We start from the raw sequence: 24,117 nt of genomic DNA on the forward strand, positions 1-24,117 counted from the left end.
ACACAAAGTCTGAGCACAAGAGCATAATTCATAGGGGAATTGTTAGACGCAGACATGAAATAAAAAGGAATAGAGAGGAATCAAAGTCCACAGGAGAGCAGTGTTGTTGTTTACTCACCTCATTTGTTGCCATAGGAGCGGAGGTGGCTTTAGGCAAGTTGTTGGAGGGTAGCGGTTCTCCACCTTCATACGCTGGGTTCTCAAAATTCTTCCCTGATGTCTCCACCGTGAATACGGACGTACAGGGGACCTGACATCACACAGCACACATTAGCGTTATGGATCACCATAGACAGGATAAGAAAGTATAATCTGTATTAAATCTCACAAAGCATTTTTAAACAGTTAACGAATATATTTTGTTTTGCTACTGACCGCCTCTCCATTCTGCAGGCCTTCATTGTCTTCTCTTTTCATGCCATTTTGGGTTGAACCATTCCTGCAAAGTATTATTATTTGGATGTAAATATCATACTAGCATATTCTGATAATGCTCTGTCAACAACCTTTAAATACAATGAATGGATCTGCTTTTATATTCATTTTTATTCAGAGTGCTATTGAATATTGAATAAAAATGTTAAAATATATCAAAATGAAATATGAATTCTTATTCTTATTATTTTAATATTTGTAATAAAATTTTGTAAAAAAAAAGTGCGTATTTATCATTGTTGTGATTTTACTGTTTATTTACTTTCCCATTTGATTTTAAGTTTACTTATGAATTTCTTCATTATTAAATCTCATTGTTAGACCATCACGCAGTGTAAGGTTTGTGGAACTGGTGCTCAAAATTAACAGTACCGGTAATTACCAAATATTTTTTTTAATGTTTTTGTAACAGTTAATCCAACAGTATGCACAAGTTCTGATTAAAATGATACTAAAATAGGTTTTGTTTTTATCTGTGAATTTTCAATTGTATTGTTTCTCCCCACCAAAAAGCAGAAAAAAATTATAAACCATATTATTATTTTTGTCAGATTAGAGGGTTTTTTTTTACTTTCATTCCTGAACACAAAACCAGTTTTAGTGTTTGAATGTTACACTTCATTAATTTCTGACTTTTCCGATCTTACCTGAAGTTTGGAAAATTAGCCATTGATGGCATACTGGGCATTTTGGGCATGCTTGGCAAGTTGTTCCGCAAACTCTCGGCCAGATTCGACTTCTTCTTGGCAGCATAGACCAGAGCAACCAGCAGAGCCACAACCGCCACCGTTACCCCGATGGCTATTCCAACTGCCAGGGAGGGACAGAGGCAGGCAAGCAGGCAAGAAGTGACGTATGAAGAAGCTCGTTAGAATTAGAAGGACATTTTTATTTTGTTATTATCTTATTTTTCTTTAATTAAAATCGAACATACCTGATGATGCAATCACATGGAACACGCTTATCTCGCAGAAATCTCCTTTCCATTCTGAAGGACATCTGTACAAAAAGCAAACCACTAACATAACAGTTCCAACACTGCCAATGGTTTAACTTTATCTCACTGACATTACATTAACACCAGCATTAACACAGCAATTTAATCCAATGTTTTATTTTGACAGCTGGCAGGGAAAAAAAAAAGGAAAGACAATCTTACATGCAGAGAGCCTTGTTGTCATCAAAGTAGCAGGTGCCTCCGTTTTGACACTGGCAGGGAGGCGGCATGGTGGGTGGTGGATCAAACCCTGAACAATCATAACATTGAGAGGTTTTTACTGTGCTATGGCAGGAAAACAATCATTACTGAGACATCAGTACTGATGATACGGTGTAGCTTAATTTAGTCACTTTATTTAGTTATTTATGTAACACTAATTCAAAAAACAGGCCCTTCAAGGTGCTTTATATTGTAAGGTAAAGACTACAATATTAGAAAGAAGCCCCAAGCCACAATCCCTTCTAAGCAAACACTTGGTGACAGTGGGAAGAAACTACAAGCAGAACCAGGCAGAACAGTGGCCTTTATCCTTTCTCCCATTTACTGTTGGTCTCTCACACCTGCTCAAAATTTCAGTTCATGTAACACTAATATAAAAATTCAATTCAAATCAAATTTATTTATACAGTGCTGAATCACAACAACACTCACATCAAGGCTCTTTATATTGTAAGGTGGACTCTACAATAATACATACAAAGAAAACCCAACAAGGATACGACCTCCTATGAGCAAGCACTTTGGCAACGGTGGGAAGGAAAAACTCCCTTTTAACAGGAAGTGAGAAGGAAGACAGGATAAAAGACATGCTGTGGAAGGACGTGTTACAGTAATGTCACAAAATAAAAGTCTGAATACATTTACAGTAAAAATGTCACATCAATATGGTGAAATAATATTATCCTCACTATTAGCTACCAGCTGATGTGAACCCCAGCAGAAATTGGCTGATCTGCTGCGAATGAGGTTGAGCTCGACAGTTAACACTGCCCTTGATTTTATGACAGTACACATGTTTACTAAATCTATTTAATCTATTCTATTTAGTCCCACCAGCTTCACTGAACTCTGTGTTAATTTGATGCTGTGTAGATAACAGTGAAAGTGATAAAAGGTTGTCAATATTGCTGCAGGAAAGATCACAGAATAAAAAAAACAAACAACTGATGATGAATTGATGCATTAATACTTCTAATCCTTTTCTACTTAATTTGAGCAGTCTAAGAACTCAGTCATCCAATCACACAAGTTCTTTTTCCTATGCCTAAGAACTTTTAACTCAGGACTCAGTGCCTTGCCCTATGATACTTCGACAAAAAAAGGCAGGAGTCTTACCGCCAACCTTCCGACTGACAGATGATCTGTCTCTTGAGCTGCTGGCACTCCCAGCTAAGACATGATGCCTACTATTTTATTAAAAAGGACAGAGGAAATTAAAAAAAAACTCCTCTTCTCACCTGCATCACATTCAGTTTTACTGCCTGGGATGAAGCTGGTGCCCTCGGGGCAGGCACAGCTGTACCCTCCCGGTCGGAGCAAACACAGGTGGCTGCAGGTTCCCTTGCATGGATTCTTCACTGCAAAAACAAATAAATAACATATATTTCATGTTTCATCATCATCACCATCATTGTCCAGGCAATCTCCTCTCTTTACAGTTGTGGCTAATAGAATAATAATGTGTTCCTCTGTTATTCATGGTTGCCTTCTTCCACTTTCCTGCACATTACTGCTAATGCTGAACACACAAAAAAACATAAAAGAGCTCTTCTGGGTCAAAGCACTCAATGTTCACGACGTTTAATGGACTATTAACGTAATATCACACAGAAATAAAATGGATACAAATGAAGAGGCTTTGCACACTGTAAACAAACAAACCCTGCATGCACAATTTGTGGACATGTGAGAGAGTGTGCAGCTTACTGGCTATGGTGTTGTATCTCTGCTGCTGGTACACAGAGACCTGGGTGAGCCAGGGTCCAGCAGTCAGCAGCTTGATCTTGTCACCCTGGCCAAACTTGTCCTGTCGAAACACCTCGCCCTTTTCCTGAGTGCTCCAGTAAACATGGTCTTCGAATACACTCACACTGAAGGGGTTCCTTACATCTGGGAGAGATGCAGAAATGTTTGAATAGTTTTACTCAGCTCCAGTAACAGCAACCGTTTGGAATATGAACGATGGATTAGGAAATTAGGATCACCTATGTACACGGCCGTTTTACGCTGCTCTCCTGATGGCAGAATAGACTCTATGCGGCTCTCCTTGGAGTCTGACCAGTAGATTCTGTCATTGTTGGTGAAGTCGACTGACAAGCCAGTGGGCCACCCAAGACCATCAGACACAAGAACTTTTCTCTCCTGACCATCAAGCCAGGAACACTCAATTTTGGCTGTGGTCCCACGATCTGCCCAGTACAGCATCCTGCAGCAACATGACGGACATGAAATAACGGCTCATTAAGACCGTTTCATTGAGATTTCCCAGGACAGCTACAAATTCTGAAACTACAAGTATTTTGAAAATCTTGGTCAACACTGATACTGATGCAGGGTTTCTAACCAGTCCCCCTATGCTAAGTTGACCCTCCACCTCGGCATGTTCAGCTGATATCTCTGCTTATGTCCACAAATACAAAATCACAGTCATCTTGGCAAACACAGAAGTCCTGTGATGTTTCATATTTGTACAGTCTTCATATGTTGCTCTTGAAGGTATATCATTGAATCGCTAATAACATCTAATATGGGCCAGTGCAAACTGGGTTCTGGCATAAAAGATACTGTCGTTATTTAGCGTGTAAGAGGTGAGAACTCTGTGATTTTATGTGACTCTGTTGTATATGCACTGACTCATGTGTGTTTCTGGGAGCTCCTCTCTTATGTTTTTGTGCTTGATATATAAATTAACAGACTGTGTGCCTGTGTTTAGAAAATCTAAACACAGGTGCAATCTTACCCCAGTCGTGGGTTCACAGCCACAGCAGATGGGTGACCCAGGTCAGTCTTGACAAGGTGCTTCCTGTAGCGTCCATCCAAGAAGGCCACTTCTAACCTCTGCAGCTTGGAGTCTGCCCAGTAAAGGTTTCTTAAAAAAGGAACAAAATTATCAGAGAGCTGAAAAACATTCTGGTGCTTTATGGGCAAACCCCCTAAAACTTTAATGTAAATAAAATATATTTTAATAAATTTGGATTAGGATTAAGGCATTAGAGCACTGAACTACTGTAATCAGGTAAACTCACCTGGCGACCCAATCCACAGCGATGCCGTCTGGGCTGGTGATGTATTTGACGCCGAGATCAACAGCAGCACCGATGTTATTACTGCCATCGTCCACTGATGGTATGTATGCTCTCTTTATGGCGCCTGGCATAGCGTCTTTACCAGCAACAGTGAAATACACCATACCTGACAAAACACATTTGTTGTTGGTGTAATTTGTGTGCACCCAGGTGTACTATGTGGTTTTTATAGTAGGTAGTCTTAATTATGGTCAAACTATCGATACCAATGCTAATACTGACCTGAATACCAACACAAGTTGTCTTTATAGGTCAAAAGTATTGATATCATCAATACTGGCACTTTATTTACTTGGTATCAGATCGATAGTATCACACAGCACTGATGTTAATCAATGGATATCTTACTGAATCCTGTGTTGTTGTGGTCCCAGTCGTAGTCCAGAGCCATGATGTGCTCCTGTTCTTCGATGAAGTCATGGTAGCCCTCTGTCTGCAGGTTGAACCTCCGGATACGAATGTTCTCCGGTAGAAGCAGCATGGGAGCTGCTCCTGTTGGACACACACATACATGTTTACATGTTTTTGTCACTGAAAAATATAAAAACCAATCAAAAGTGTATTCTTATTGTTTAAAGACATTTCATTAAGGTGCACAGGCTGGTCTCTGAGGTCTTTAAGAGTTTCTAAGAGTCTCTCCACCAATAAAATAATCAGTATGGCCTGCATCTACTTGTCTTTTTATAAAATATACATTGTAAAATATATGAAATGTATAAATGATGTAGGTAGTTTTTAACAGCAATAGAAACAACAGTTATTACTTACAACAGCATTCTTGCTGTTTCAAATCTAGCAAGAGAAAAGGCATGCCTGCTAACTAGACCCACCATTAAATCATTGATGAATCTGTTTTTCACACTTAGATGAGAAAGAAGACTGTAATGAGGCCAAAAATATATTTCAGTAGCTGTGAAGTCTTCTCAGCTCCAAAGAAAACCCAGCGGTTTCTTACCCACAGCCTCGCACATTTTGCCATTGCCCACTTTCCTGTAGCCGGGGGCACACTCACAGTCGTAGCTGCCTTTGGTGTTCTTACAGACCTGAGGACAGGTGCTGTACACCTCGCACTCATTGATGTCTGAAAAAAATCACCAGCCAGGATCAGAAGGAGTGTGAGTTTTACCCAACAGATATTTAACTAGACATGTATATTTATCATAAACATGTATGTATGAGTGTGTGTACCCAGGCAGGTGTAGGTGCTGTCTGGGTCCACTGTGTATCCGGGCCTGCAGGAGCAGATGAAGCCTGTGCCATCGAGGTTCGTGCACTCATGCTGGCACAGATTCTCGTCACAGTTGCGATCGAGGCCAAAATCTGGAGGACAGACAACGTGCAAAAAACAGCTTTTGAGCCACACGCAAGAGCTACTTATAGGCTTAGTTTACACAGGCAGATTAATTCAGATATAACCCAGTAATCTGGTTAAATGTATTCACCATCACTGAACATATGTGTAAGCACCTCGATAGAAGCAGATGTTTTTACAGTTTACTGGCTGGGAGCACTGCTAGGAAGAAAGACATCAGCTCAGAGTAGGAACTGCTGCTGCCCGTCAATATAAAAAAAGCACTAAAAGAGCTAAACAGTTGCCAGTGTTTTAAAAGGGTGACATCCTAGGAAATTCACCCCAAGGTCAGACTTTGCAGTGCTCAGAGAAACTACAAAAGAACCCAAGAGGTTCCTCTCAGACTTTCCAGGCCTCAGTTAACACGTTAAATGTTAAAGTTCATGACAGCACAATTAGAAACAGACTGAACAAGTATGTCTTCTATGGAAGTGCCCGAAAAACAGTCTCCTCTACAAAAAGGACATTGCAAGTTTGCAAAGTTACAACTGAATAAACTACAAGATTTCAGGAACAATGTCCTTTTGACATACAAGATGTTTTTCCATGGACAAACAAACACAGCATATCAGCTGTTAAACACAGTGGTGGAGAGGTCATGATCTGGGCTCATTTTGCAGCCACACAACCTGGGCATGTTGCAGTCATTGAGCCACAAACTCCTCTGTCTGACAGATAAAGCTTGGCTGAAATTGGGTTGTGTAACAGGACAATGATATGAAGCAAATCTACAACAGAATGGCTGAAAAAGAAAAGACTCCAAAGTCCAGCCAGTTTGACATCCTGTGGTGGGACCTTAAGATAGCTGTGCATCAACAAATGCCCACAAACCTCAATGAAGGGAAGCAATGTTGTAACGAAGAGTGGGACAAAATTCCACAGTGGCGTGAAAGACTAATAAACTCATACAGAAAATGATTACTATTGCTGATAAAAGTGGGTCTAAAAGCTGTTAAATGATGGCCTTTAGTTCTTACTGCTTCTTTAGCTTAACCTTTGCTAAATAAATAATGAGACCATGTCATGTTGATGTTCATGTCTGGTTATGTTTAAGTTATTTTAGGACCCAGTAAAGACCAGATGATTTTTATTATGTCCTGGGTGGCAAATTTCATTAGAATATTGAAGTAATTATCTATATTTGTGCTGTGCAAAAATCTCATTAATTTGACAACAGTTATAATACTGTTATCCTATAATTCTCTCTGATTATGAGAATATATCTCCTCTTTCTGTAGAAGAGCACATAATCTCAATTATGTAATATTTTACATAGATCCATGCCATATTTCCTACTGATTGCACAATACATTTGTTTTTGTTTTGGTCAATATAATGCTTGGATTCGTTTTTCTGCCTGAACCAAAACACCGTAAATCTTTTATTAAAGCTCCGTGAAAACACCATCATCACTCGTCCTAAAGGATTCATGCTGTTTTTTCCCAGGAACATTTAATTCCAGCCATTGAGTTAAAGTGAAAAGACGATGCTGTCCTCCTGCCAGGAAGCTGAAGAAGTCTTTTGTTGTGGCACTTACTGCAGCCCATTTCGTCTGTGCGGTCTCCACAGTTGTCATTGTGGTCACACACGTATTGCAGGGGCACGCAGTGTCCGTTGGTGCATTTAAACTCCTCCAGTGTGCAGGGGGCCAGTGTGGGCTCGCGGCCTGTGAAGGACACAGTCGAGATGAATCATCAGCACAAGTATTCAGAAATGGTTGAGTGGGTATACAGCCCACCTCTGAAAGCGTCACCTCCACTTATCTAAGATTAAATTCAGAGCTTTTTCTAGAAGCTCTTTACTTCTAAATTTTCAAACACAACTCCTCCCACTAGATTAAAGCGTAAACATGCTTTCGTGATGCACATATACGCCTTTCACTCATGCTTGTGTATCACAGAATTGCACATCTTTACTGTCTCCTGCCAACAAACAAGTGGATTTAGATGAGCAAGCCAATGTCCACCTCTGCTCTGAACCAAACTATTTAATCTCCTCTCAAAATAATTTGCTCTGATTGATGTTTAAGCTGATTGTGTAACAATTCCATACAACAGACTTATTCCTTATCCTTGTTATGTTTCAGCTTTGTGTCCTGTGCAGGCACTGATGTCATTTTGGGATTTCCCATTTGACTGGCTTTAAAGAGGAAAGTTCAGGATTAGCATTGTTGTTTGGACTAATGCCTGACAATCCCATGATAAGAGGTGCATTTGCTGAAACTAATATGCAATCTGATTATGTTCACATACAAAAAGGAATGATATATATATCTATATCTATATATCTATATATCTATATCTATATCTATATATATATATATATATATATATATATATCTATATCTATATCTATCTATATATATATATATATATATATATATATATATATATATATTAGGGGTGCAACGATATTCGTATCGATATTGAACCGTTCGATACAGTGCTTTCGGTTCGGTACGCATATGTATCGAACAATACAATTTTTTTTCAAATTTTTTTTTTTTTTTTTGTGTCCCGTTTGGATCTATAGCCATCAGAATTGTTGTCTTGAGGCCAAGAAAGATGCCAAGAGGATTTATTTTAAGTGGATCATCATATTGGTCCATTTGATTGACCTTTATTATAATTATGAATTTATTTTATTTTCAGTTGCAAACGGGACAGACATGACTGTGGGATAGGACAGGGGGAAAGAATGAAAGAAAGAGGGGGAGAGAAAGAAAGAAAACCAAAGGGGAGAAAAAAAAAGAACAATACAAAATTTGTAATTTATTTTATCAACTTTCCTTCTGACGATGCTGTCTGTGTTGAGCGCTCAGTGAATCTGCATTTGACTACTCCGCCTAGGCTCGAGAGTGCAGCCTAGGCGGAGTAGTCGAACGCAGATTCACTGAGCGCTCAACACAGACAGCATCGTCAGAAGGAAGAGCGCAGGGCAAGCTAGCGAGACAGAAGTGGACCTCCCCACCCTCATTCAGATCTGGCGTTTGGAATTATTTTGGTTTTCATGTGACGTATGACCCTGAAGGTAAGTGAGTCATGGACTAAAGTAAAACAGTATGTTGGATGTGCCATGCAATGCTCAATTACATGGGTGGGAGCTAGTGTGTTAGCGCAGTTAGCTCGTTAACGTGTTGGCCGTCTAGCCCCTCTGTATAGGGTAGCTCGTTAACGGAGATTTGCCGTGTTGTGGCGTTAAGGTTATTTCAACGAGATTAACCTGAAAGCACTAGTGGGAACACAACGAATATGACTGCACATTTACACCGACATCATCCTAGTGCAAAGACAAAAACAACAAGCATGCATGCTACAAACTTTAGCCGAGTCATTTAGACAGCTGTTAGCACAGGATTCTCCTTATGGAGACCTGATATGTTTAATATGCTGCTGAGAATATAGCCCAGAAGAAGTGGATAGTATAGCTTTTATTTTGGAAAGAGACATTTCTCTGTAATAAACTCTCTTTTCCAAAGATGAGTGATTCCTCAATCAGATACAGGGCTCGCAATATCGCTAGCCCGACGTCCCGGGGCTATCTCTGCCCTGCCTGTCGGGCTATTGTAGGAAGGAAAAATATATGTCAATGCTTTTGCATTCTTTCAGAAATGTAGCTGGGTAATTATGTCATTGGGTGAGCCACTGTCAATATGTGACATATTGAAATCGTGTTTGAATTTGCGCTTGTTTTTTTGCTTTCACTTTGCAATCGCGCGAACTGTGTATAGAGAGCGACAGCACTGATCTGTGAGTGATGATAATTTGTGCACCAATTCCTCTGACATAGTCTTATTAATTGTTAGCTTACTATGCAAACATGACAAGTGAAATCTCCCGCAGCTTAAACATGTGAGAGGTTGATCGCGCAGAGAATCGCTGAGCTTATGTGAGTGCGGCAGGATATATATTTCACTACGATGACCTGGATGATTGAGAACCTTCACAGACAGATATATATTTTAGTTCTGCTGAGCCAAATAAGACAGGTCAGGGTGAAGAAGTGACAGCCAAAGAAAAGCTTACCACAAAACGGAGAAGTTATGACAAATCAGACTATAAGGCAAAAAGAAAGTGCAGCTTTATGGTTTCATGGACAAAAGAATTTCTGTGGCTGCAATATGACGAGCTAAAAAACAACACGCACAAGGGTTAGGGTTAAATTTAAAAACTGTACTTTTGTGTTAAAATATATATTTATAATTTTAATAAATGACAAATTAAAAAGGCATGAACATTTTTTTTTGTATCGAAAAAATATCGAACCGTGACACCAAAGTCAAAGTATCGAACCGAACCGAACCGTGAATTTTGTGTATCGTTGCACCCCTAATATATATATATCTATATATAGATATATATATATAGTACATATATAGTATTTCCCCCCTTTCTGATTTATTTTGTTGTTATTTTGTTGTTTTTTCTGCATATTTGTCACACTTACATGTTTCAGATCACAAAAAAATGTTAACACTACACAATAAATACAAAATGCTATTTTCAAATGATGGTTAAGGGAAAAAAAATGACCTTCTGTCCCTTCTTTTAAACCTAATAAGTGATTATTCCCTTGGCAGTGAGAGATAAATTCTGATAAGCGGCAATATGTTTTTCAAGTTGCTTCTTTAGATTTAAGTCTGGACTTTGACTGGGTCACTCCAAAACGTTATTCTTTTGTTGTTGTTTGTTCTTTATGCTGGAGTGTTTACATAACCCCAGTACTCTTGAGTTTCAGTTCAATTCAGTTTTATTTATATTGTGCCAAATCACAATAATAGTTGTCTGAAGATGCTTCATATTGCACGCTAAAGACCCTAAAATAACACAAAGAAAACAGAGAAAACCCCAACAATCATGTGACCCTATGAGCAAGCACTGTGGTACAGTGGGACGGAAAAACTCCCTTTTAACAAGAAGAAACCTCCAGCTGAACCAGGCTCAGGAAGAGGCAACCATCTGCCATAATCAGCTGGGGTTGGAGAGGAAGACAGGAAAAGGGCCAGGATAGTATAAACTGCATTCTCTACTTCCTCTGGCTGGTCTAACGTTAAAATGAATTTGATTGTCTGTAAGATGTAAATGTGAAAAATATGCAAAAACACAAAACTGAGAAGGGGACATATACTTTTTCAGGGCACCATATATTTACACAGTACACTAAACATAGTTTATGCAGAGGGCAACTACAAAACATCAATGTTTATCCCTCTATATTGCCAAATGTTCAGCTGTCCTTTTCCATTACTCTACGTCCAATTACGTCCAATAACTGATCAGATTTGTGCATTTAAATGTAAATTTTTAGTCATGCTAAAATATGCAGATTGCAGGAATGTGTGAGTGGGAGTCATACAGAGGTCTTCTTTCTCATCACTGCCGTCTCCACAGTCGTCCTTCTTATTACACAGCACTCCAGCATAGACACAGTAGCCGTTGTCACAGCGGAACCGAGATGGCATCTCACAGGTGATGTTCACTGGTTAAACACAAGCAAATGCGACTTGAGCCCAATGTCTATATCTATGTGTGTGTGTGTGACTTTCATTTAAAAGAAAGTCACATATATATACACACTCACACATCTATCTACCTATCTATATAGATATACATAAAAATAAATAACAAGCTTCTCACAGCATAAGTTGAGTTGCTCATCAGATCTGTCCCCACAGTCATCAATGCCATCACACACCCAGCCTTGGTTCACACAGATGTGGTTCGCACACTGGAACTGGTGCTCAGGGCAGTAACGGCCTCCAGGGTATCGAGTAGCTGGAAAGATCGGGAAAATAAGAGAGATAGTTTGCACATTATTACTAAAATCAGTTGATTTATTTTCCTTTCTTTACCAAGGTCGTGTTTTAAACTGTCTTTCTTAAAGAGATATATCAGTGGAGAAATAAAACCAACCAGCACTGCACACCATTCTGGTCACTGTTTCTCTTAAAGCTGCCCCTTTTCAAAGTTGGTCCACTTCTTTTAACTTTCTTTTTAATGCCACAGTTATTTGAATTATCGCTGGTAACTTTTCTCTGATTTGTGCCGTCTTTGGACATGCTGGTGGGTAGATTTTTCTATTTTCTACAAATATGTTATTACCACTTTCCTTCCACAGCCCTGCTGCTGTTGCTGCTGCTGCTGCATGGCAACCAGAAGAACAAAAACTGACATGTTCCCAGAAATCAAAGGACGACATGCAGAGAAAGCATAGGGGAACCAAGTGATGAGGCAAAAACAGATGGGTCCAAGCGGCAGAGAGTTTTCTTCAATCATCACAGACAATCTGAGATTGCTGGATGCGAGAAGAGCTGAGGGGACTTTTTTTTCTTTCAGTGTATGGTTACATATTTTACAGAGACAAGGATACAGCAATTACTCTGAATTCCCACTGTTACCATTTCAGAGGCGCTTTGGGCAAACAGGAATAAATCCAAGTGTGGAAAGTGAAGACACGGATGGCTTGCAGCTTTCATCAACAGCAAATGAAGCCACCCTGGTTACATTACCTTGGAGGAACATATCAACAGACATATCTCTGACTTTAAACTGTTAGCTGAAAGAATACCTTAACGCTCCACCCAAAAGGGTGTTCTGATGGATGGAATGCTTGTATAATTGTCCAACTTTCATATATTCAAATAGCAGTTACAATTTATCTAAGGTATTCTGGATTTAATCTTAATATCTGGGAAAATTGGCAATTACAAGATGCACATAACAAAGACTGGTTTTCAGTCTACAATCAATTTGGAATCATGTTATGGCTTTATTGGATAATAGTTAACAAAATGACTGGAGAGAAAAGGAAAGAATGCAGGGAAATGACTGCAGTTGATGGTTTGATCTCACTTCCTGGATGACCAGAGCCCTACAGGTGCAAAGTTCAACCACACCAAATTATTCAATGTGTGTTCAAATGTGAAAAAAGGATAAATCTTGTATAGCTACTCTGTGGTTTAATTACTGGGGTAAACTAATATGCAGTTTTAAACCATCTTATTGTGTTTCTCACCTCATTTAAGCTTTAAGCAAAAACTGTATCCCTGTCTGCTGTTAGACTGTTGTGCCACATTTTCATTCTTTTGAAGCCTTAAAGCCTGAATAATTACCTCACACACATATAAACAGAAAAAAATAAATAAATAAAACTGCGGGGGCCCAGAGTGCCATTAATTTTCACGCTGTAAACTTACGACAGCTGGTCTCATCTGACAGATCCAGACAGTCGGGTCGGTTGTCGCACTGCAGAATAGCGGGGATACAGTGACCCGAGTCACATTGGAAAGAACCTGGACGACATGTCTGCAACTCTGGAAGAGAGCCAAGATGTTATGTTGATGTGTGTGTTTGCGCCCGTGTGTGTTTTGTTTACGGCTGGATGTAATTTTAAGGAGGCCGAGGAGTTAGCATGAGGAGGAGGCGTCTGCTCACCGCAGTCTCGCTCGTCCGAGTTGTCCCCACAGTCGTTGACATGGTTACACGTCCAGCTTCCGGGAATGCACTGCTCGTTGTCACATCGAAACTCACTTTCAGAGCACGGCCTTGGCTCTAGAGAGACACACACACACACACACACACACACACACGTGTTCAATATGAGATGTGTGGCCGCTGTGATATGAGGCTTCAAACTACATGAGTAAAAAGCAGTCAGAAGAAACATTTTTAATAAGAAGACATTTTTTGAAACAGATTGAACTGAAAAACTTACGGCAGTTTCTCTCGTCTGAGCTGTCGCCACAGTCATTAGAGCCATCGCACTGCCAGCGGATGGGAATGCAGCGGTGATTGTCACAACGGAAATCTCCCAGAGGGTCACAGGTCACTTCCTCTGTTATAAAGCAGCAGCACAAAAGGTGTTTGAACATGTGGTCATGAGAACATTTTGGGAAATAAGATTTTTAACCTGCTGAAACCAAAGACTTAAAGGTAAAGTGTGTCAATTTTTAGGTTACTTAATAGAATAAAAGAAGGTTGTACTCATAAATATAAATTGATCAGTGTGTTATTACAGCTTCCAACAGATTGATGCATTTTCATAAACTTAGAATTAATCCATTAAAAATACATAGAAGTCGGCGCCAGTTTGTGGAAGCCCCACAATCTTGCAAATAGTGGCCAAGATGTCATCGCGGTCAGGGCTCTGAGACATGGAAATATAAATAAAAGGACGCTTATTTATTCCTGACATTGTCAGTAGACTGCAATCTGCATTCTACTGACATCTGGTGGTGATATCTTATACACTGTAGCTTTAACTTCATGGGTTTTTAGCCTTTTTAACACAGCTTGATACATTTTCACTAATAAATACTAATTGTGTGTGACCACCTTCTTACAGTGTAATTTCTGTCTATAAAATGATGCATCTTTGCTATTTGTTTTTACTGTTCTGCATTACACCCATTATTATTTAATCTTTGGAACCGGAGCTTTAAAGTCGTCTACAGCCAAGGCTGAAACGAATAAATATGTTATTTAATGATTGAGTGGTGCAAATGATCTGTAAAGGTATTCAGATTTCTTTTTCTGGATTAGAAACTACAAGTATTGCAGAGCTTGAACTTTTAAAGTACACCACAATATCATCAGATCTTTAGGAACTAATTTAAGATTTTGACACATGTGCAGTATGCAGCTGGTCTGACAGCCCCGACACGTCTGCTGACACATGAGCACTGACCGCAGCCTTCCTCGTCGCTGTTGTCGATGCAGTCGTTTGAGCCGTCGCAGCGGGCCCACTGAGGAATACAGCGGTAGTTTGTCTTGCAGGAGAACTCTGTATCCTCATCGCACTTGTAGTCTGGACCCACTGTGGAGACAAGGCGACAGAGACATCAGGCAAAGGATGGAAGGAAAGTGGTGAGATTAGTAGTAAGATCGAAAATAAAGTCTGCAAGGTGACAAGAGGGTGAGAAATAATGAGGGAGGATGAGTTGAGACAGAGCCAGACAGACAGTAATTAGAAGCAGACGGAAGAGGGGGAAGGAGGGATTGACTGTGCAACTTAAATTTAGAAAAATCAACACTACGTGCAGCTTCATTAATTCACCCAGGTTACACCTGCGCTGTGTCTGAATCGATTGTATATCTCTGAAACAGATAAGTCGTTGCTTGATTAAACAGTCGTGCGGTTCTGCAAAGTGCACGGCTATTATCAATTAAGCTGCTCCTTTTGTGCTCATCACAGACAGACATGGGGGAAAGAAAAGGAAATCATGGTTGGCACATATTTAATTCGCGTGACAGTAACACTCACTGCAGACTTCATACGGCTCATCAGATCCATCACCACAGTCGTCCTGGGCATCACACACATACATTGACGGCACACAGCGGCCGTTTGCACACGTGAACTCTCCCGGTTTGCAGGTCTTCTGGGAGCAAGTCTCCGCATCTTCATCGCTGCCATCTGTACAGTCAACTATTCCATCGCAGTGCCAGGACACAGGAATGCACCTTTTGTTTTTACACTGGAACTGGTTTCCAGCGCAGCGGTGATCGCCTGTGAGGACAGGAAACAGGTTTAACATTGAACCCTCTTCCTGAAAACAGGCTTTCATTTTCAGCAGAAAGAAAGAAAGAAAAAAAAAAGAGAAAAAGGAAAAAATAAAGGCCTAAAAGAATCATAGTTAAAAACTTGAATCTGGTAAACGTAAAGTATTTTTTTCTGTTCAATTTTTATTTGATTGAGTTATTTAGAGTTCGTATTCAGGATTCAGGAAACTGTCATACTGCAGAGAGCAGCATCCTCATCTGAGCCATCAGGGCAGTTTTGGTGGCCGTTGCAGAGGAAGCCAGGGTAGGTGCAGTTGCCATCTTGACACTGGAACAGGCCAGCTGAACAGTAGCGAGGTGGGCAGGTCTGAGGTTCATCCGAGCCATCACCACAGTCCGACTGACCATCACACTTCCACCATATCGGAACGCACCTAAGAACAAGAAAATGTACAAAATTTTTTTACCCCTAATGATGGTTAATAAGCAGTACAGTAAAGTATCATGACTTTCTGTCACACTGACTTCTCATTGTCCCCACAGCGGAACTGGGTACTGGAGCAGTCAGCAACACACTGGATCTTAAATCCAACAGCCACACCAATGAAGTGATCGGGACACTCGCAGGTAGCTCGCTGCCCTCCAGGCGCGATCAGACACAGATGACTGCAGGTCAGGTCATGGGACGAGCAAGGGTTCTCACCTGGGGAATAAGACGATTAAATATAAATTATCTTCTGCCGTCCATTGTGATGCCGGGAATATAATAGCACACAGCTGTCATATACTTACTTCGAGGCTGCCTGTAGGGATGGTAGACGTGAATGTCATAGGGGCGATGGGTGTTGTTGCCCATAACTGTACGCTCCTCGCCAGTGTACTTATGAGCTTTTTCCACAGTATGCGTGTTCCAGTCTGTCCAGTAGACCCAGTCCTCAAATAGAGAAACAGCAAATACATGGGGAAGCGAGCCAGCGATGGCCCGGTGCCGATTCTGGCCGTCCATGTCTGCAAAGCTAAGATTCACAGAATAGGGAGGTTTATACACAATGTTATTAATTCACATGTAGAAACATAAAGAGAAATCAATGTTTAGATAATTCAGTGCAACACAGAATAAACGTTCTGTGGGATACTTCATGAACTCACTCCAAAAAGTTAAGGTGGGAATCAGCAAAGAAGATCTTGTTGTTGGTGTAGTCTATAGTTAGAGCATTAGGCCACTCCAGCTTGGTTGTGATAATTGCACTGATATTTGTTCCATCCATGCCAGCTCTGCCGATATATGCTGCGTCACCCCAGTCGGTCCAGTACAGCCATCTGGGCAAAAGAGGGCAGGAATGAAGGAATGAGGGATGAGGAAAAGTCGAAGCAAAGGAATGGGAACAACTAAAAACCGGGAGGCAGAAACAACTGCACACGTTTGGTTTTAGAGTCAATCATAGATTTTCTCTGTATGTGTGTGTGCGTGTGTGTGTGTCTGTGTGTGTGTGAATACCCATATTTAGGGTTAACAGCCACAGCACGAGGTCTGGTGATAACGTAGGTGTGATTTCTATCTGTAAAGTGTCCCGACAGCAGTTTCTTCTGGTAGCGCCCATCCAGCTCCATCACATGAACTGAGCTGTAATACCTGTCCACCCAGTACAACTTCCTGCAGGAGACAGGAAGGAGAAAAATTAAATAAATATATAAATTAAAAAGATGTTGTTTGTGAAACACATAGATGCAAAGTTAATAAAAATTACCCCATTCATATTCTCTTTTTCTTTATTTTATATATGGAAGTGTGCATGTGTGTGTTTACTCAGGATGTATTTTGTGCTCTGAGAGCGATTTGCTAGTTATAAAAAATAAAATAGGAGTACATGTGCAAACAATTGTTTTCCAATTGTGCGAATCACTTCTTGTTACTTAATGACCTAAATACTTATATGTAACAGATTATTATCTATTAGGTTTCTCCTGTTTTACAAACCTGCCAACCCAGTCCAGCGCCAGGCCTTCAGCTCCTCCTATATCGTTGCTCACCAGCGTCTCCCTGTCGCTCCCATCGAAGCGCATCCTCTCAATCTTTCCTGCCCCTACATCCAGCCAGTACAGCCTCTTCTCATAGTGATCAAATTCTAATGCCACCACATTTGTCAGGCCCTGCAGGACTATGCTCAACTGTAACCCGTCAGTGGTCAAATTGCGGATGTAGTAGCGATTGGTATACAAGAGGTATGGGTTGATGCCGCTGTTCTGACGGCAGGTGCGTCCATCCGGTTCGCGGATGTACCCTGGGGCGCATTTGCAGTGGTATGAGCCAAAACTGTTCTCGCAGATCTGGCTGCAGACGGCGGGTGTGCTGACACACTCGTCGAGGTCCTCGCAGGCTTTGCCATCTGGCATGAGCTGGTAGCCTGGGTTGCAGGAACAGTAATAACCGGTGAGGGTGTCAGTGCAGATTTGGGCGCACTTGTGGACTGCTGGGTTGAGACACTCATTAATTCCTAAAGAGAATAAAGAAAAAGTGAGAAGCTGAGCAAAGACAGAATATGGATGAGGTTTTAAGACCTGCAGCAAAAATACAGGTAACAAGAGCACTCAAAGAGCACAACTCTGCATGAAGGGCAAGAGCTATACTAAAACTCTGATGGTTTATCATAGTGAAATTGTATAATTTTGTATTGAAACAAGAATGTTTTAAAAGAGCTCAAACAATGACAGTGCTTATGTTTTCCACTGACTAATATATTGCTTTAAAATGTGGAGATTAACCAATGGAATCTCAAATGAGCCTTTTTCCTCATTTGTGTCACCCTGACCTTTGACTCATGACTTTAAAGTATTGTGTACTAAAATTGTGTATTTTATTATCTTTGCCCACATGATTGGAAGTGATTGGAGGTGATTGACTGAAATCTTTGGTTTCTATAAACTGTAAAAAAAATTCGATTCAATTTAAATTGACTTTTGGTGCAAACATTGAAGGTCAAGATTGGCCTGCTTAGCCAACCCAGGTACTCACGTCCCCCAAGGCCCTCTATTTTATTGTCAAGTTTAAGGACAATCCATAAAACATTTTCACAGATATTCATATTTGACGTGACCTCTGATTTTCACCAAAATTAAATCATCCTGAGCTGTTTTTTGTGTCTACTGTCACAAAATCTGCAAATGTGTATCTTGAAAACTGTGGATGTTGGACTGCTAACAAACAAACAGACAGACAGACAAATACGTCTCATTACATACTCCATCTTTTCAGAATAAATCATCAGTATTTATAATATGTAGCAAAAGAAACCTGTATAAATATACATATATTTATAAAAGCAAACATTTTCATAAAATATGAAAGCACATAGGCTTGGTCTGATTGACAAATATACTTTTTGTGACACCTTATCTTTTTTCATTAAATATACTTTAACCATATGCATGTGAAGATTTGTGCAACCAAAGTTTCTTTTAGATGCTGTATGACAAGGAAATACAGTTCATAAATTCTATCAAAAATGTCCCACAGTTTTCCATATTTGTTTGCCTCTTACCGCAGCCTTTTTCATCACTGTCGTCCTGACAGTCCTTCTGTCCATTGCACACCTTATTGGAATCGATGCACTCTCCCGACTTGCACATGTACTGTTGAGGAGAGCAGGTGGGCTGAGGCGTGAGGCACAAGCTGTCCGCCTCGTCCGAACCATCCAAACAGTCGTTCTGTCCGTCGCAGATGTAGAAAGAGTAGATGCAGGCTCCGTTACTGCAGGTGAACTGGTTGCTGCTGCAGGTATCATACGTACAGCGCAACTCATCGCTGCCATCTCCGCAGTCATTCACGCGATCACAGCTACAGAAGAGTAGTGATTAATTACTTGCCTGACAATAGAATTTGTCTCGAGACCAGTAAACGCATCTCTACTTTTATTCAATCACACATGTGCCACACTTACTGGAAGGGGATGAGGATGCAAAGCCCGTTGGCGCAGGCAAACTCATTCATGTGGCAGGTCCGGTTGGGACAGTTCTGGAGCTCATCAGCTGCATTGGCACAGTCTTTCTCCCCATCACACACAAAGCTTAAAGGCACACAGCGTGGATGGCCCGGGTACCAGGTCGGACAGGTGAACTGGTCAGAACTACAGGTTCGTTGGCCTCCAGGTGACAATATGATATTAAAAAGCAAAATTGATGAAAGTGTGTGAGAATGCTAACCTGAGATTATATAAACGAATCAAAATATTGAGAAGCCTAACGCTGCACAAATAATGACGACATATCTAACTGGTGTCTCACCACACTCCAGCTCAGGAGCCTCGTCACTGTTATCCCAGCAGTCATTGTTGCCATCGCACACCAGTGACTCAGGGACGCAGTTTCCATTGGTACAAGTGAAATGGTTTGGACTGCATGTTCTGATTATATCTTCTGCACAGTAGAAAACACAGAATCACATTTTAATGACGATGGGAAGTGTGAACTGAAAGAGAAAAAAAGGGCTGGCTTGCTTCATACAAGTGTGTCTTCCTTATGCAAAACACGAGTCACTATGGAAACTCACATCAAACCTAAAGTATAAAAGTCTTTGAATTTAAGTTAGCTGCACTAATGTTGAGCACTCACCACAAGAGGGAGGTTCATCTGTCCCATCAGTGCAGTCTTTGATGGAGTCACATACCCAAGTCTGAGGGATACACTTTCCTACATCACAACGGAACTGATCGGGAGCACATGTACGCCCCGCTGTAACACACATAAGCGCAAGTTTGCATAGATTTACATCTTTATTGATGTGCAGTTCAAATCAGCTGAAGCTACATTCTTTGACTCAGCTCACCACAGAAGAGAGGATTCTCATCACTGTTGTCTCCACAGTTGTTAAAGCCGTCACATAGGTTTCCAGGGTAGATGCAGATGTTGGTGTTGTCACACTTGATCTGGCCATTGGGACATGTACGATCAGCTGGAGAGATGTTGTAAAGACACCAGATCGGATCATTCACCCAAGGCCACTGGCAGCCCTTTGACACTACATACGTAACATTATTTATAACATTATTATTTAGCAATATAGAATCATTTTAGGTGTGAGTACGGGCACAGTATTTGACTTGAAATTGTCCAACTTTAGTTTCTGGGGAGGAACGGATGGAGAAAACAGTGACTTCAATCTCATCTTTTTTTATTTTTTTCTGTGTTTGCAGTAACCATCTCATTGTTTAACATAATCAAATCTTAAGCCCAACAATTAGTCTCGTCATTACTCACGGCAGTTGATTTCGTCGGAGGTAGCGTTGTCCCGACAGTCGTTGTAGCCATCACAGACAAAGCTGGCGCTGATGCAGCGTCCGTTAGCGCAGGTGAACTCGGTAGCAGGGTTACATGTGGGGAAGGGGCAGCCCTGTTCATCACTGTTGTCACCACAGTCATTTGTGTAGTCACAGGTGTAGCTGAGTGGGACGCAGCGCCCATTGTCGCAGGTGAAGTCTGTGGCTGAGCAGGTGTGAAAGGCTGGGGAAGGGTTAAAAGAAACATGAAGGCTTTTGCAGATGTTGGTATAGCTGTTTGCTTCTTGGCTGGCTAAGTTTGTCTGTTTAAATAAGACAATTTGAAAAAAAATGTCCGGATTTCTCACCACAAACTCTCTCGAGCTCATCACTGTTATCGTGGCAGTCATTGTAGCCATCACACTTCCAGCGTGCTAAGATACAGTTACCATTGAGACAGGTAAACTGATCTGCCTGACAGCGTTTCCCCGTGTCTTGTATACAGTCTTTGCCATTGTTTGCCAGATACCAGTTCCCCTCATGAGGACACTGGCACTCAGGGCCGACGGGACCTGAAAAACCACAGGTAACACAGATACCTGAGGTAAGATTCCTTGTATATTTGCTGTCTTTTTCCTGTTGTCTATTACACAACTTAAGGTGGGATTTGGTGCCTTTTTGTGCATCAAAAAGCCTGCTCTTACCAGAAACACAGACATGACTGCAGCCACCGTTGAACTGCTGACAGAAGCTGGAGCAAATCTCCTGCTTTGATTCAGCATGAACGTGAATGTCTTTTGGTAGGTACTCCAGATTCTGGGCTAGCACTGTAAAGCCAGAGCCATCATTCTTACTAGCCCTGAAGACACCTCTTTCAGTCCAGTCGGTCCAGAAGATATCCTGCTTGTAGACAGTTATACCAAATGGATAGCTGAGCCCTTGCATGATCACTTCTCGATTCTCACCAGTCAGGGTCGACCGCTCAATCTTGTCTCTGTAGAAAGAAATTTAAAAAAAGAAAAGAAAATCTGCTGCATAATCTGTCTCTCTCCTAATTTTTAATTTATATGAGAATAACTAGACATACTGTGAAACATCGACCCAGTAGAGCATCCTCTCCTCATAGTCTATAGACAGTCCGTTGGGTGATGTCAGACCCGTGCTGATGATGACAGTCCGGAAGCTTCCACCCAGTGTTGCCCTCTCAATCTTAGCTGGAGATCCCCAGTCAGTCCAATATAAGTAACTGGAAAGTGAGAAGCATCAGACAGAGTAATAAGAGGGAGCTCAAAGCTATACTTGATAGCATGTTTAATATCTGAAAGTCATCTTCAATCTTTGGACATTTGAGAATATTAGTTTGCTTTTACCCATAGCATGGATCAACAACGATGCCTTTGGGCCAGTTTGCAGGGGCTATGATTGACCGGTTACCTCCATCTACTCCGATCGACTGGACATTACGTTTAAAGTAGTCGGTGAAGTAAAGACGCTTGTTTATCCAGTCAAATGCCAAACCCTCTGGATTGTCCAAATCTAAGCAGCATTTAGAGGATTTGAAATTAAATAAAGTCACAAATGAGAAAAATGAAATGATGAATGTGAAGAGTGATAATGCTTAACTCACTTGAGATGATAGTGACAGGGGGGCTTGTGACAGATGTTGTGGTGATGTAGCCAATCCTGCTCCGACCTATCCCGACATACTGCATGAAGAAAATTCGTTTCTCTCGGAAGTCATAATCCAGGCCCATTACGCCATTGCCCAAGGTCACAGTTGGATAGGGTAGACTATGATCCGTTGGGTCTAACCTCTGGCTATTTAGCGTGTAGCCTGTGGAGAAAACTAAGAACTCATCCGGTTCATAACCACATGATACTCCATTACCAAGAAGTGTCCCGTGGGCACAAGCGCATTTAGGTCCTTGCTTGTCTGGAATGGCAAAGCAGAGCTGCTGGCAGCGTCCGTTGTCTTCGTGGCATGGGTTAAATCCTACCAGATTGGCAGATGTAGGCTGGACATGTGCGTCAAAGATGGTGACGTCCATCAGCTCATCGAGATTGTCTCGGATTACCTGGTAACACCAAAAGTTGTTATTTCTTTGTCAGATAGCATAGGCATAGCACAAGTGAAGAATGATTGTTAAATGCCCACAACTAATTCCAACTGCTATCACAAAAAGTATGCCAATTTTTTGCTCGCTGTTAACTCAAACTCTCTCTTACAATACTACAGACAGAAAAACGGTTCTTATGTACCCAAGCTAAATTTGACGAGCACTATTATATTATATTATGTTATATTATAGCTTAACTATTAAGCAAGTAAACCAAAAACTGACATCAGATGTATTTAATTTCCAGATTCTTAAAAGAGGATTTTCTGTTTACCTGTACTTTATATTATTGTAAGCTATCACTGGAGAGAATGACAGCTAAAACTACAACTGTGTGCTAAATTAGGCAAATTCAATGTTCACCTCTGGCTGGTCGGTATTGGCTGGGTCCTTACTGGCTTGGAAGAGCTTTCCAAGCCTTTTATCCACCCACAGAATGTAGTTTCCTAATATAGCTAGTCCCATTGGAGATGGATACCGGCTCCCATACCGAATAATCTGCCTCTCTGTGCCGTCTATGGCCATGCGTGAGATCATATCAAGAACATCATCTGTCCAGTAGAGGAAGTTATTACTGTAATCAACTGTTAGGCCACGAGGTGACGCTAAGCTCTCTGATGCCAACACTGTGCGGTTTGTGCCATCCAGCAAGGCCCGCTCAATCTTCGGTGTCTGACCAGCATCAGTCCAAAAGAGGTAGCGAAGTTTAGGGCTGACAGCCACATCCCGGGGCTGATCCTCAGAGGACTTAATGAGAATCATTCGGAAGGTCGTGTTGATGGCCATCACCTCCAGGTAGGTTTCGGTTTTATGAGCATTGGTGAAATACAAGTTATCTGAAAAAGTAAATAGAGAAATTCTACATTATTTTTGTAGATTCTTTACATTTTACATTAATGCTAGTGGAGGTGGATGGATAAAATTGTTGGTGGATGTTGCCACATACTTGCAATCCAGTCAACAGCCAGACCCTGAATGCCTCTTACGCCAACTCCTGAAGGGAGAACTCTGGTGTAATGCCCTCCATCAGTTCTGGCTTTGAAAATACCCTTGTATGTGGAGTAGGTGCTGTTCTCAGTCCAGTACACATAGCCAGATTTAATGTGGGCATCCACCTTATCATGAATGACATATGATGCTGAGAAAAATATCAGAGA

General features: G+C 41.0%; 1 protein-coding gene across 1 annotated transcript in view; it reads right to left on the reverse strand.

Annotated features, from left to right (window-relative positions):
* lrp2b (low density lipoprotein receptor-related protein 2b) overlaps positions 1-24,117 on the reverse strand; it is a 43,175-nt gene that overhangs the window by 1,428 nt on the left and 17,630 nt on the right. The window contains exons 38-75 of the mRNA XM_012916105.3: positions 23,907-24,098; positions 23,324-23,796; positions 22,471-22,918; positions 22,214-22,379; positions 21,931-22,089; positions 21,548-21,837; positions 21,212-21,415; positions 20,845-21,087; positions 20,414-20,539; positions 20,200-20,319; positions 19,873-20,004; positions 19,530-19,731; positions 19,131-19,426; positions 17,570-18,086; positions 17,090-17,245; positions 16,741-16,911; positions 16,384-16,607; positions 16,117-16,294; positions 15,829-16,025; positions 15,353-15,598; positions 14,777-14,905; positions 13,805-13,924; positions 13,525-13,641; positions 13,287-13,403; positions 11,728-11,865; positions 11,447-11,569; positions 7,629-7,757; positions 5,929-6,060; positions 5,696-5,821; positions 5,089-5,232; positions 4,681-4,846; positions 4,395-4,523; positions 3,640-3,860; positions 3,362-3,544; positions 2,893-3,012; positions 1,083-1,245; positions 376-439; positions 119-250 (exon numbers count right to left, since the gene is read on the reverse strand). Coding sequence (XP_012771559.3) covers positions 119-250; positions 376-439; positions 1,083-1,245; positions 2,893-3,012; positions 3,362-3,544; positions 3,640-3,860; positions 4,395-4,523; positions 4,681-4,846; positions 5,089-5,232; positions 5,696-5,821; positions 5,929-6,060; positions 7,629-7,757; positions 11,447-11,569; positions 11,728-11,865; positions 13,287-13,403; positions 13,525-13,641; positions 13,805-13,924; positions 14,777-14,905; positions 15,353-15,598; positions 15,829-16,025; positions 16,117-16,294; positions 16,384-16,607; positions 16,741-16,911; positions 17,090-17,245; positions 17,570-18,086; positions 19,131-19,426; positions 19,530-19,731; positions 19,873-20,004; positions 20,200-20,319; positions 20,414-20,539; positions 20,845-21,087; positions 21,212-21,415; positions 21,548-21,837; positions 21,931-22,089; positions 22,214-22,379; positions 22,471-22,918; positions 23,324-23,796; positions 23,907-24,098 — 7,193 coding nt within the window. The remainder of the gene's footprint in view (positions 1-118; positions 251-375; positions 440-1,082; positions 1,246-2,892; positions 3,013-3,361; positions 3,545-3,639; positions 3,861-4,394; positions 4,524-4,680; positions 4,847-5,088; positions 5,233-5,695; positions 5,822-5,928; positions 6,061-7,628; positions 7,758-11,446; positions 11,570-11,727; positions 11,866-13,286; positions 13,404-13,524; positions 13,642-13,804; positions 13,925-14,776; positions 14,906-15,352; positions 15,599-15,828; positions 16,026-16,116; positions 16,295-16,383; positions 16,608-16,740; positions 16,912-17,089; positions 17,246-17,569; positions 18,087-19,130; positions 19,427-19,529; positions 19,732-19,872; positions 20,005-20,199; positions 20,320-20,413; positions 20,540-20,844; positions 21,088-21,211; positions 21,416-21,547; positions 21,838-21,930; positions 22,090-22,213; positions 22,380-22,470; positions 22,919-23,323; positions 23,797-23,906; positions 24,099-24,117) is intronic.

This window comes from Maylandia zebra, linkage group LG8 (assembly GCF_041146795.1).
Source record: "Maylandia zebra isolate NMK-2024a linkage group LG8, Mzebra_GT3a, whole genome shotgun sequence".
In the NCBI taxonomy this organism is placed as follows: Eukaryota; Metazoa; Chordata; class Actinopteri; order Cichliformes; family Cichlidae; genus Maylandia; species Maylandia zebra.